This window comes from Lagopus leucura, unplaced genomic scaffold, assembly GCF_019238085.1.
Source record: "Lagopus leucura isolate 7727_CA_CO unplaced genomic scaffold, USGS_WTPT01 Super-Scaffold_100047, whole genome shotgun sequence".
Lineage (NCBI taxonomy): Eukaryota > Metazoa > Chordata > Aves > Galliformes > Phasianidae > Lagopus > Lagopus leucura.
Genome location: NW_024962293.1, coordinates 1361552 through 1375650, shown reverse-complemented (window position 1 = coordinate 1375650; position 14099 = coordinate 1361552). Strand labels below are relative to the sequence as shown.

Sequence of the window (14099 nt, the reverse complement as noted above, 5' to 3'; positions counted from 1 at the left end):
GTTGCACCGCAGGATGCCTTCGGGAGAAAGGAGGGCGATCTTCCCAAACCTGGGGAGCTCGACGGTTCCCCTCCTCGCTTCTCTTTAAATCCATCTTGTCCCTTTAATACAAATGAACTTTAAGCTCCCCCTGTCTTTTATTATTTAGATTCCTAGTCTTAATGACGCCAGGAGCCGCGCGAGCACACTCGCTAATAATCGTCGTGAACTGCATTTCAAAGAAACATCCCTGGAAGAAAAACACCGTCGTTAAAAAAATAAATAGAGACTCCACCAAAAATGATAATGCGGAGTCGCTGCTGCTGGGCTCAGCGCAACGCTGCAAATCAGCACCTGCATGCCAGGTCGGGCTGATAACCCCGCCAACGGTTACCTGCAGCAGCCCCGTCCGCCTCGGATTTATTTTTGGATCGTTCATTTAATCAGGGAGAGGTGCTGAGGGTGTTTGGTTTTAATTGTTATTGGCGGTGTTTTATTATTATTATTATTATTATTATTATTATTATTATTATTATTATTGTTATTGTTATTATTATTTCTTCCTCGATCTTCAGGAAAAAATAGTGGCGGAGGTTCGGTCAGGTCGGGATCCCGGCGTGGTTCCGCCCGCAGCCTTTCGGAGCAGCTGCCGGGCACGAGAGCTGCGCACTGACCGGACTTGGCTTTGTCCCGAGCACAGCAAACACGCAGCCGCCGCTCTCGCGTAAACGAGCGGTGATCCGGACCTTCGAACACTGCGAGATGTCGCTGCTTTTGAGCACGACGTTCATTTTGTCCGAGGCGCAGCGCCGCAGGGATGGGGCTGTTGCGGGGGCAGCGCTCTGTGCCGTCGGATGGAAGCGCGCTGCGTGAAAGCCGCGGCACCGCCCGCACCGCCGCGCATCGGGGACGCTCCATCAGCGCTGTTTTACCTAGGAGGGATTGAGCCCGGCTGCAATAACCTTGTCGGATAATTAAGCAAATTATACCTTAACCATCGGTAGCTTACAAGTTGTAATCAGTAATTCAAACTCCCGACAATTATGCAAATCGAGTTCGGGCTGCGCTCGGACTTTTTCTCGCTTTCGCGGCGAGGGTTTTGCCGGCTTTCCGAGCAGCAGCCGCCGGAGCCGCGTGGGTTGGGAGTCCGGGCGCACTTCCACGCGGGGGGGGGGGCGGCCGAACAAACAGCACGCCTCCCACCAAGAATAAACCACAGCCACGGAGAAGGAACGCGGCACTTCAGGGGCTGCCCTCCTCGCAGCGCTCCCGCAGGCGGTGCCCACGCGTACCCCTTCCCGCGGGCCGGGGCCGCTCCGAAGGTGGGGGGGGAGTCCGGCTCCGCGCAGCCTCCGCGGGTGCGCAAGGAGTGGCTTAGGGCCACGCCGCCTCCTGAGTGGCTGCCGGCCGCGGCTCCCGAGCCATCCCTGGGGAGGAGTTATGATAATCCTATTGCCATTAAGGGCGTCTGGGCAGGGAAAAAAACCCGAGTGACCATTAGCGCGGGGGTTTAGTCCGCCAGCAGCCTTCATGCCTGCCAACTGAGCTCCGTCCGGGGGGCAGCTCCTCTTCCCCAGCGCCGACGTGGATTTACCGCCCGTGGGGGGGGGCTGAGCTCTCGTCTGCTTTCGGTACCGCACACCTGGGTTGGACGCTGGACGCCATGTTGTGGAAACTGGCAGATAACGTCAAGTATGAGGAGGACTGCGAGGTGAGAGGCGCGGGGAGGGGGTGGCGGGGGTCGGGTTGGCGGTGCGGGGCAGCGCCGCGTTGTGCGGCCGCGGGGCTCTGCCCGCTCGGTGGCGGCCGTACGCGTCCCTCCGCCACACGGAGTCACTCCTTCCTTTCCCCGAGCCTTTTCCTTTTGCTTTTTACTTCGTTTAGGATTTCTAATTTTTTTTTTTTTTTTTTCCTCCACCAAAACTTCTGGACGTTAAAATAAAAAGGGGCATCCCCGTTTGTAAGAAGCCGGAGGCAGCGCCTTACGGCACGGGGTTTTGCCCCGTACAGTGAATCGGAGCAGTAAAATTGGGGAGGACGGAGCGCGCAGCCCCGAGCACCGCAGCTGTCGGACCGCTCCAGGGGAACGGCCGTAAGGAAAGCCGCCCTGCGCCCTTCCCGCAGCCCCGCGGGGCGATCCCGGGCTGCGGTCTCAGTCTGCCCGGTTCTGCCGGTCATCGTCTGCCTGCCCGGTTGCAGCAGATTATCTGTAGCCCTCGCTTCACGCACCATTGGGACCCTATTCACCTCCTATTAACCAGCGCTGTTATTTTAACGACCGTGAAGCCTGAAACTGCTAAATCTCGGGATCAGCTTCATGTAGACTTTTAAGCTTTGACTGCTGAGATTTTGAAGTGGGGGTTGGGGGGGAAAAGCGCGTCCAGTTCCGACCGAGCACTGAGAAGCCGTCGGGGAGCGCCGTGCGGTGCTGGGAATGGAGCCCTTCCGCGGGCGCGGAGCCGCCTGTGCTGCGGGTCTGGGTGGAAGCGGGCCGGTGCCTTTTATTTTTTATTTTTATTTTTAATGGTGGTTGTAAGATGTTGATAGGTTCTTGGAAGTGTAGGGGTTACTGCGGTGTATTTGTGATGAAACTGGTGGGAGTTGGTTCTTAACCTCTTCCCTACAAGTTGCGTTGATTTCCTACGAAATGCCCGAAAATAGAGAAGGGCGGCTTTTGCCTCCCCCTCTCCTCACCCCCCGCTCCCTCCCAAATTGTTCCCTGTTGTCGTGCCTCGAGCGCCCGGCGCCTGCCGCCAGCGGCCCGGCAGCCCCTGACCGCCGCCTCCCTTCTCCTCCCTCCCCCTTCCGTGTGATTTGCAGGACCGCCACGATGGGAGCAGCAACGGCAACCCGCGGCTCCCGCACCTCTCGGCGGTCAGCCAGCACCTGTACAGCCCGGCCCCGCCGCTCTCCCACTCCGGAGCCTCCGACTTCCAGCCTCCTTACTTCCCCCCCCCTTACCAGCCGCTGCCTTACTCCCAATCCAGCGACCCCTACTCGCACCTCGGGGACCCGTTCTCCATCAACCCGCTGCACCAGCCGCCGCCGCCGCCCCCCAGCCAGCAGCAGAGCGCTTGGCCCAACCGCCAGAGCCAGGAGCCCGCCGGCCTCCCCCCGCACGGCCGGCCCGGCCTCGTCCCGCACCTCTCGGCGCTGGAGAGCGGCTCGGCCGGCGGCCGTCGGGAAACGTTCCGGCGCTCCGACCTCTTGTTGCCCCACGGGCACGGCCTGGATGCCTCGGCGCTGGCCGACAACCTGGGGCTCCACGACATGGCCCATCAGATAGAGGATGTACAGGTAACCACCCCTCACCCCGCAGCCTGCAGATGCCCGAGCGCTCAGCCCAGCTTCGCCGCCCCACCTTCGGAGCGAAAGTCGCTTTTTCTCTCCTCCCGGCCCCTGAATGGGGCGGGTGGGCTTCGCGACCCCCCTCAATTCATTCCTCCTCACATCTCAAGATGCAAAACTTTCTCCCGTTTCTCTTTGCAGAACGTGGAAGACCAACACTTACTAATGCACGACCAGACAGTCATTAGAAAAGGTGAGTACGGCGGCACGCCGCTCGCTTTCCCTTCTCAGTGCTCACGTTGGGTGACGCAGCGGCGCACGGATGCTCCATCATCTCCTAAAGCGGAGCTGGGGGTGGTTCTGTGTGCGCTGCCTCCGGAGCAGAGCTGGTGACAGGGGCAGCTCGTCCCCGCCTGCCGGTGGTCGTGCCCCCCCCCCCGTGTGCGCGGCGGGGCTGAGCGTGGTGCTGCAGCTGTTAACAGGGAGCTCAGCTCGGTAGCAGCCTTTTTTTCTTTTCTTTTTCTTTTAATCCCCCCGTTTCCCTTATTTGCCATCAGCTCGGTGCGGTGAGCCTGCTCAGCTTTACCTTAATCGAAGCGGTTTTGTAGTCGGGGAGCGAGAGCAGCAGTGACTCAGTGCAGGAGTTTGGTTGTAGGGCTTTGGGGAGTTCTTTTTTTTTTCTTTTTTTTTTTTCTTCTTCTTTTGTTTTTAAACAAATTCGTGCTCAAATATATATATATATCGGTGGAGGTTTTGCTTTGAAGACTTCAAACGAACACCAAACTGAGGAAAAGCAGAAGTGCCGGGCAGGGCGCTGATTGCTGCCTTCAGCTCATGGGAGAGCGATTTCGCTGTCAGATGGAGCACGGCCGAATCCCTCCCGTCGGGGTCTGCAGCCCTTTAACCCATTCGGGGCCGTGGGTCAGCGGGGAGCGCTGGTCTGTGCTGCATTGGCCCCGTTCAGCCACGCACAGCCGTGTTTTGCTTTCAGTTCTCCTTTGGGTTTAATCCCCCCAGTACTCCCTGCTATGAATTTGCTGGGGTTCCAGAGGCGTTCTCTAGTGTGTCTGGGGTGGAGGATGAGCCCGGTGGAGCCTTTCCCCTGTCCTGGCTGAAGGATGCTGGCACAGCCTACAGCTAGTTCAGCTTCTTAGAAGAAGGGATTTGCTAACTCGCACGCTGCTTCGTAGCTTTTTGGGATAGGACTGAGGGATGTTGTGAAGGTTATGTGCCTTTTATTTATTGTTTGTAAGCCGTGTTCTCTCGGCAGCTCCTTGCACTGTGGCAGACCACTGCTCTGTTCAGCAGTTCAGTGCAGAACGAAATCGCTCTCCCGCCCTCCCCCTGCACAAAGCAGACCCGCTTGCCGCTTCTCGCTTTTCTCTCCGGTTCTAAAATACCCGCTGCCCTCCTCTTCCCACAGGTCCCATTTCCTTAACGAAGAACAGCGCTCTGAGCCTCCCCTGCCAGAAGGACGGACTGATCGGAGTGGTCATAAACCCCAACGAAGTGTTCTGCTCCGTGCCGGGGCGGCTGTCCCTCCTCAGCTCCACATCGAAGTACAAAGTAACGGTGGCGGAGGTGCAGAGGCGGCTCTCCCCCCCGGAGTGCCTCAATGCCTCTCTGCTGGGAGGTGTGCTCCGAAGGTACGCTGCAGCCCGGCCAATATTTGTCACTTGTATGACAGTATTCTTATTTTCCCCCCATGTGCGTGTTGTGTGATTGCAGCCAGATGAGGACAATGAGGAGCTCAGAGCCCTTTACCAAACTCCAGCTTTTTAAGAAGCCCAGCAGCGCTGAATCCTAATGGGCTTTGGAAATCTGCTTTGCTCTTGTGCCTCGTATGGGGAGCCGTGCTGCTCACAGCCCTGACAGCAGCGCTCCTTCTCTGTGTAACAGTGGATTTTGTCTCTAAAACTGCTGCTGGTGGAGCTTTCCAGTTCCTGTAACAAACATCTCCTGTGGAACGATTTTTGGATTAAATCTCACGATCTCGTTTTGCCTTTACAAACATGCTCTGTATGTCTGGGATTCTTTTTTGTTTTGTTTTGTTTTGTTTTTTTTTTTAACACAATTTGGCTCCTGATTGTTCTACAGCTGCTGGTTTCAGCAGTGCAGTTTGACACGTTTTGATTTTGACCTCTGCTGTGTTTCATCCTGGCTGGTTTGTAGCAAAGCATTTAAAAGTAGGTCATTGGGAAAGAGCCTGCTTTTTATCTTACCCCCAACAGAACCGTATTGAATGTCAGTAACTGGAATTTCTCATCTTTATTTAAAAAAAAAAAAAAGTATCTTAAAGATAAATGAGACTTTTTTTTTTTTCTAATTACAGAGCCAAATCTAAAAATGGTGGCAGATCATTAAGGGAAAAGCTGGATAAGATTGGTTTGAACCTTCCAGCTGGTAGAAGGAAAGCTGCAAATGTGACACTGTTGACATCTTTGGTGGAAGGTCAGTCCTGAACATGTCTTAAAAATAAACATTCTTTCCCTCGTGCTCAGCTTTTTATCCTCCTAAACAAAGCACGGGAAGGCCAACTAGTCAATGGGCTGCTGGGGGGGTTATTTTGAAGTGAGTGCAACAGGGAGGCACCGCAGCGACTGCTGTGCTGCCTTGGGCTGTGCTGCCCTCTGCCCCCAGCCCACCCGCCTGCACAGGGCTGTGTGCCCCCACCATAGGGCAGGGTGCTGCAGGGAGATGCCATTCCTCCCGTGTGCGTGCCAGGCTCTGCAGAACACCCCGTCTGTCCAGTCTGTGCTCCCTGTTTGGGGTTTTGTCTGAGGGTGTGTGCAGGGAGGGCAAAAGGGATGAAACTGGGTTTCGTTCCCCACTGGGAAACTGGAGAGATGTGGGGCAGCTGCTCCGGTGCCCGGCCCTCCCTCAGCAGTGTCCTCAGAAGCTTTGCTAATAAATGTAGGCGTATAAAGTGAGATTTATAGCTTCTGGCTTCCTGATGGGAAACTGGAGCCTCTTTAATCTGCAGCATGTTATGTGGACCCTCTTGGTTAAGTGGAGTTGAAGGGTGTGTGTATATATGGATGTGTGTGGCTGTGGGTTGTGTTTGTTGAAAGCAGCTCCTGGTAGTGGTAAAACTTAAGGGGAGTGGAAGCAGTGACTGAAACATGAAGAATGGTCAAGCATTGCCTCACTGCTATTTCATTGCTGCACAAACTGGAGTAATACAGCAGCTTCCATGAAAAGCACTTGGAATTTGGATTTGAGAGCTTCTGTATGTATGCACACACACACAGGCATTACATGGAGCACCACTTTGTGCCAATCCATTTTCCTTAATCCTGATGAAATTACCCTAATAAAAAAAAAAGCTGACTTATTCACCTTTCAAAGGTGGTTATTATAAAACAGAGCTAGAAATGCATTAAAGGGAAAAATTAGTTACGTTGGTGGAATTTAGTTGCGTGTTTTCTTATGTATCAGTGGGAAATTAGTTGTAGAATAAATTCCAGTCTTTGCTCTGCAGTGGATCTGCATAGAGACAAAACCAAAGCTTTTCTTTCCAGTAAGACGACAAGGGAGTTCTATTTTGTAGCTGTCATCACGTCGGTTTTTCTTTCTTGATGGAAATTTACGAAGAAACACTGATAATTGCTGATCAGAGAATGGTGATGGATGGTATGGTGAAAAAAACAGAAGCGTCCCTTTCCAAACGAGAATAACACTTCCAGCTCACCCTGCTTTAATTTTCCTGATCTCCCAGCAATAAATAGGCAGTAACACATCTGTAACAAGCTCTCCCTTCTGCCGGCTGCAGGTGAAGCTGTGCACCTTGCTCGTGACTTCGGCTACGTGTGTGAGACGGAGTTCCCCTCCAAGGCTGTGGCTGAGTACCTGACCCGGCCGCACATGGGCCGCAACGAGATGGCCAACAGGAAGAACATGCTGCTGGCTGCCAAGTGAGTGGGGGCTGGGGGTGTTGCTGGAAAAACGTACCCTAAGGTGTGACAGAACTGAGTGCCTGGGGGCAGGTGTGGCTGGGAAAGCTGGGAGCGGAGGGCAGACCTGCCTGTGTGTGTATGTGCAGCTGCACGGAGCTGCTGGTGGGCACAGGGGAGCAAGAGCAGCTCAGACACAGGTCCTGGCTGCTGTCAGCAGTAACAGCGGGCAGGTGTCCATCGCAGGACTCCAGGAATCAGAAGCTGTGGATGGTCCCATTTCACTGTTGGAGCTGAAGATCTTCAGTGAAAAAGGCAGCCTTTAGCAGATGGGAAGAGTCCCTGTTCTTTACTAAATTCTTAGAAATCTCGGGGAGGGGAAAGGTGAAGGAGATGCTCTGTTAGAGCTCCTCTGCAGGACACCTGTATCCGAATTACCCACATGCTGAGCAGGACAGTGGCTGGCAGCATCTGTTACTCCTGTTATAAACCAGGGGCTGGAGTGCTCGCTGTCCCCTGCTGTGCTGAGGTTTAATCAAGCCCTCTGTCCAGGTCTGAGATGTTTTCTGGGTAGGGTTGGTGCAATTTCTTGCTTTTGAAAGCAGCAGTTCCATGCAGAGGATCTGAGAAAATCCTGTTTAACTGATGAGAAGAGTTGCCCTAGTTGTGTGCTCAGGTTAAGCAAGCAAAATCCTGTGCAGAGGTTCTACACTCCACCTGTTCTAGATTTAATCTGTCTTTCCCTGAGAAAGAGACCGCTTTTACAAGACTGTATTTCTTAGAAATAGATTATCTCTTTCCTATAGCTTGAACTTTATGCTTTCTATTGAACACTAATCCTTTGGCTCCTCAGTATTATTATTGGCATTGCTATTAACACCAGTAACAGTCATCTTTTGGGAGATGTTTGTGATTGAGAAATTCTGATAAAGTGATGATTCTGTGAAGATTGCTCATCTCATGTGAAATCACATCAAGGGGACAGATTTACAAGCAGCAAACAACATATGTTGGAGCGTTATTAACCATTCATGTTTTGCCAGGCATATGTGTTCGTGTTTGCAGGATCAGGGCCCGGGTCCCTATTAAACAGAGCATATACACATAATGTGCACAACTAGATTGAGTCTCCAGTTCAGCTGCTTCAGTCTTCTTAAATCACTGGGCTGCAGCTGCGGAAGTTCTCATAGAATCTGGCCCTAAACCTGTGCTCTGCCTTAAATCCAGAGCAAAGGCTGCAGAGCTCAGCCAGCAGCGATGGGGTGCTGCTGTGCAGAGTGGATACGTGTTGGTGTGACCCAGATCAAACAGCAGGCTTGTCAGGAACTGATCCTAAGGAATAAGCCTTAAGTTTAGCTTGTGAAGAACACCCCTATCTTGCTGTAATGAGTTTCTGAAACTCCGTTCCTACATATGGCCAAATAGTTGGCGGGGACTTGGTGGTTTTATTTGCCTTTGCACAAATTTGCACCGTGGTGTAAAGCACGCTCGCTTTGTGTCTTGCAGGCAGATCTGTAAGGAATTCACAGACCTCCTCACTCAGGACAGAACTCCGCTGGGAAACACGAGGCCCAGTCCCATCCTGGACCCTGGCATCCAGGGCTGTTTGACTCATTTTAGCCTGATCACACATGGCTTTGGGAGCGCTGCCATCTGTGCTGCCATGACATCCGTCCAGAACTACCTAAATGAAGCATTAAAAATAGCAGACAAAACATACATGAACACTGGCGACCAGAGCCCCGCAGAAACCAACAAAACCATGGATAAAATGGACAAGCACAGGAAGTAAAGGAGAAAAAACAGACTTTAGACTCTTCCTCCTTAACGCAGGCTGGGATCTTCTTGCCGGGGGGAACGTAGCAATTTGGGTACTTTTTTTTTTTTCTTCTTTATTAAGAAAGGAGGGAAAAGGAAACAAGAACAACAAAATCATTCAGGATCTTCGCTCCTCCTGGATCCGGGAGACAAGTCTTTCCAAAAGCTGCAGTGTCCCTTGTCTGTGGAAGCAGTGACCTGAAGATAAGTACTTGGTACCCGTGTGTTGCCATCCTTTGCTGTAAAAGTGGTGCTATAAGGGTTTCTGTTGGAAATAGACAAAGAGATGAAATACATAAGATTGCTTTCCCACATCTCGGTACCTGGTGGCAACCAGCTTTGTGTGTAGTTCTTAAGAGGCAGATTTTACATGGGAGGTTATTTGTTATCAGATAAATGTTCAGGGTTTTATTCTCTCTTAATGCAACAGCAGCAGTAAAGCAGTATTAAACAGTGCTATATAGATTGATGTACATTAAAAATTTTTTACAAACACCTGAAAATAGTAAGATTTTTCTCTTTTTTCCTTTTTCCCTTTACTTTCAGATTACCATAAGAGAGTGCTAAAATCCTGGTGGATAAAGTTATCTGATGGCATTGGTCATACTTATTTTTATGGAAATGTTCAGGCTTTTAAACACTGCAGTAATGTTGGCTGCAGTGGAAATTATCTCGGTATTTTTTTAACGAGGATCAGTACAAAATGAAAACTCTTAGAAAATTCACTTTCTGTGTTTGAGGATATTGCAGCTTTATTCACCTATTTATATTGTCTTTTTGTTTTTTAATTGGGGGGGGGAACTTGGAAAAATAGGCACAAAACTTTTTTTTTTTTTTTTTTTTTTTGCCTCGTAAGGCCAAAAAAATAATTTCCAGGGAGGCTTTATGTGTATTAAGGGAAGCAGTGTGTTGAATGTAAATAGTAATTTATGTGTAATTTAATCGGATTTGTAAATAATGGTGAACTTTTTAATACTTTTTTTTTATAAATGGGTTTTCAGATTTTAATTTTGGTAAGTATTTCAAAGGTAATGGGTAAGCTAAACATATCTTTAGGTTTATGCACAGGTATGTTATACAGGGTATTTAAGACTTGGTTTTTTTTTAATATTGCGATTCTTGCCACTGAAAATGGAATCTAATCTGAGGTGTGTGTTCACAAAGCAGCAACTTTGTGCATCATCCACCCGGCAACTGAGCAGACATGCAAAATGAGTGTGTGAGTTCGTGTGTATGTGAATAATGGAGGTTCTGAACTATCTTTACATATTTGTAAATGTTCCCGCTATAATGCTGATGTATATGATAACCATATAATAAAAAATATTCTGGATAGAAGCATGGAATGTTTTGTTAACTGAGAACAGTTTTGGTTTTCTTTCTATACTTGGGGAATGTGGGGCGAGAAGCACTAGAGGACATTATGTATTGAGTCATAATTGCAGCACTTTGTTCAGATTAACAGAACAGAAATACGGAGCTGTTTGCCAGTAAAACTAATGGTTTCAATTAAACATGCTATGTATCTCCAAGAATCCTTTTTCTTTTTTTTTTTCCCCCCCTTCCTAAGCTGTCATGATCATGCTAGCTGCCTATTTAAATAGAACACAAACTGAAATCTAAACACAAACTGCAAGGCTTCCTCTAAATAAAAATCAATCTCCGCCAGCTTTGCCTTCCAGTGAATCTGCCTTTATTGGAATAATTTGTCTCTCTAATGATAAATATTTGCAGAATCCTGGCATGTGAAATGTGATAGATGTGCCATCTGGTTTCAGTGCTGTAAGGAATTTTGCAGAAAGTCCTCAAAGTGGTGAGGCTGCATCTGAGGCACTCGCCGTCGCAGATGCAACGCAGCCAAATAAAGCTTCCTGAAGGGGGACTTGCGTGGCAGAGCTTCCTAAAGCAGGAGTGATGCCAGCTCTGCCTTTATGCTGCCCCTGAAATTACAGCACCTGATGGATGCAGCTGCTGTGGGGCTGGGGCAAACGTTGCAAATGATGGCAGTGGACAAAACAGCAAGAGAATGCAATTCCAACTGCAGCAGTGCGGTGTGTTTTTGCACAGTTCTGGTTAATAAACGACAGATGCAACATTCGAAGTTTAAATTCTTATTCTCACTATTTTTCCTCTGAAATGTAAAGGCAAATTTCTGAAGGTGTACAGGGAGAAGGAAGGAGGGGGAAGCTCAAAGAAACAAATTTGCTGCTGGCAGTGGACTGGGGCAAAGCCTGTGTTGTAGTTTGAGTTGCAACTCAGCTCCCTGCTTGAGAGAGCTGTGGAATTCCTGTTCGTGTTGCTTGGGCCCATTGTAACACTGGAAGAACGAGCATTTTGGTCATCTGTAAACAAATGTACATTGACTTATATCTGTGTATTTCACCAGTTCTCTGTATTGTGTATCTACCCACAGAAATATGCTAGGTATGGTGAGAGCTAAAGGACAATTGCTCATCTAAGAATGTGATGCCAGGTTGATTTTTTTTTTCCCCCTTTTTGCACTGTTCACTTATACAGTATATACAGTAAGATTTTAGCTGCCAGACAATGGAATCTTGCTTTTTATTAGTGCACAAAACCAGGCTCTGAAAATAATTGCCCCTTGGGATAGGAAATAAGGATCTTTCCATTTATTCTTGCATGCATTCAAACAAAGCCAGTCAATTGTCTAATGTACTGGCTCGGGTTCTATTTATATGTTTGGAACACTAGAAACGTTGAGTTTCCATTACCTTAATGCTTTTCCTCTACTGTATGTTTTAGATGGTACATTATGTTGAGGCTCAGCTTCCTCATCTGCAGGCACATGAAAGCAGTGTCTTCTGCTCCGTTCGCTGGGGAGAACAGTTAAACTGACCTGAACTTGTCTGTCAGCTGAACCGATTTCGGGAACATGCTTAGGTCAGTAACTTCTGGGGGAGGCTGAGAAGTAGTTACCCGAACAGGGGGGTTGGTTTGTTTCTTTACCCCTCTTCAAACTTTCACACTCAGTACTGCTTTTACACTACAGGGCTCTTCTGAGGTAGGAAGTCAAAACAGACCATTTTAAGTACTGGCACTGCCAGGGTAGGTGCTAATGTCAGCCTCTGCTCCTGAATCATTTGACCTGATGGCTGCCTCACTTTCATTTGAAGATTTTTGTCATGGCCTCAGAGAGAAATAGTGATGAAAAGCTGCTAATATGTAAGAAGAAAAGGAAGCATGGGTCTGACTTGCTGCAATATCCTGCTGTGTAGATTAGTTGCAATTTTTTTCCCCCCTGCATGTGATGTTAATGCATGTTGCAGATGGAGCCATGCGAATGAGAATTTACTCCTAACCCCTGGCTGCAGCCAGCTGCATGGTGCCTTTGCAAACTGTGCAATATCTAAACCAGTTGTGGTCTCATAACATTTCTGTGACACGCGGCTATTGCTGCTTTTCCCTGTCACGTTATCTGCAGAGCTGCATGGATGACTGGAACCATTTGCTGCGTTCTTTTTCATTTTCACTTTCCCAGACTTATATAAACAAGATTTCTCTTGGTTTCTCATGCCATTTTTATTGGACATCGTTGCTCGTCTCAATGTGGGTATCCCTACTTGTTTCCATGGGCCATTATTGTGTAAGGTCTGCCCACAATAGCCTATTTTTCTTCTCTGATGGCTGAACAACCCTCTTTAACCCTCTGCTGAAGCCCTGGCTCCCAGGCTGCGACTGGTGCATGGCATATTCTCCGAATATTCCCCTTGATTTATATTTTTACCCAGGATTTTTAATTCAAACTATGTACAAACTCTCGCTTTCTATGCTGTGAAGCTCAAAATTCCTGCTTTCTAATAGTGCGGAAAGTTCAGAGATGTACAATATACAAAACAATAGAATTAATCTTTTATCTGAACTTCAGAGTTTATATTTCCAGGTCAAACCAGTGCCAACTAAGGAAAAATAGCAGCGTAAAATGTCTTCATACAGTCTGTCACTGAACAGTGGAGTTCTTCAGCTGATCACTGCAATACAAAACTGTCTCCTAGTTAGTTGAAAGAGTTTATCAGTAGAAACAGAAAGCAGTTCAAAATGATGCTGCACCCCTGTTACAGGCAGGGTTGCTAAACAAAGAAGGGATATGTTCCTACCATCCTCAAGGAAAAAGAAAAGAAACAGACAAAACCCATGAGCCATGCAAGGCTTTGAGGCGTACTGAGTGGAGTGCATTACTTTGCCTCTTGTAAGGCACTAAGATGCTGTTTCTTTAGTGTCAGGCTGTTGCACCTCTGCTTGTGGCTGGGAGACCTGAGACAGCCTAAAGGGGTGAAGGAAAAGACCTGCACCCATCAGCCTTGCTGCCAGGGCTGCAGCTGTGGGCTAGCCTTCAGCCTCTGCTCCCTTGTCTGCTGGAGGACAGTGGGACAAAGGCTGAGTGAAGATTTGGTGCAGCCTGGCAGCTGGGTGCTGCTGTGACTGAGCTGCGTGCTGGACGGGGAGCTGGAGCAGCTGGGATGGAGGCGCGCGTGGTTTTGGCTATGCAAGAGAAACGGTAATTAACCTCCAGCACAGGGGCAGGGCAGGTAGCTGGGGCCAGTAATTTTCTCCAGCCTGTGCTGCAAAATTTACCTGAGCTCATTTGTCAAGCTTTGAATCCTTAAATCTATAACTCTAATTAATTAGGAATCTCTAATTACCCCAAAATGGCACTCTGTATTTAAGTGTGGTGAAATCCAGAGAAAGAAAACATGAGAGAGGCTGGAGGATATTTAGAGCTGGAGATGCCTGAAAATGTGCGTTTTTGGAGCTCAAGGTGCACGTAGGTGCAAAGGAAGCCCTGTGGCTCTATGTGTCAGTGGGACTGGGAGCAGGTCCTGAGCTGCTAGAAGCCATTGTCTGATATTTGGACATCTATCCTCAGGTGTCTTACAAGTTCCCTTTTTCATAAGGTAATGACCACCAAACCTCCCAGCAGAAAGTTCCTGCATCACAGATACATAACCAAGTAACCTTTAGGGCTTAAGCCCAACTGTATTTTCTGTTCCAGAAACACACTGGATGAGGCTCTAGATCTTTACTACTTTGAACCCAGAAACCCCAGTGGGGATATTATTGAAAACACCAGTGCAGACAGGTTCTGGCCATAAGAGGAAAAAG

At 48.9% G+C, this 14099-nt stretch overlaps 1 protein-coding gene across 1 annotated transcript; it reads left to right on the top strand.

Moving 5' to 3' along the window:
- Window positions 1-1460: 1460 nt before the first annotated feature.
- TFAP2C (transcription factor AP-2 gamma) lies at window positions 1461-9811 on the top strand. Its single transcript, XM_042884935.1, has 7 exons — window positions 1461-1690; window positions 2800-3276; window positions 3469-3520; window positions 4691-4913; window positions 5600-5718; window positions 7040-7181; window positions 8667-9811. The coding sequence occupies exons 1-7, from the start codon at window positions 1643-1645 to the stop codon at window positions 8950-8952; spliced, it is 1347 nt and encodes a 448-aa protein (XP_042740869.1). The 5' UTR covers window positions 1461-1642; the 3' UTR covers window positions 8953-9811.
- Window positions 9812-14099: the final 4288 nt, after the last annotated feature.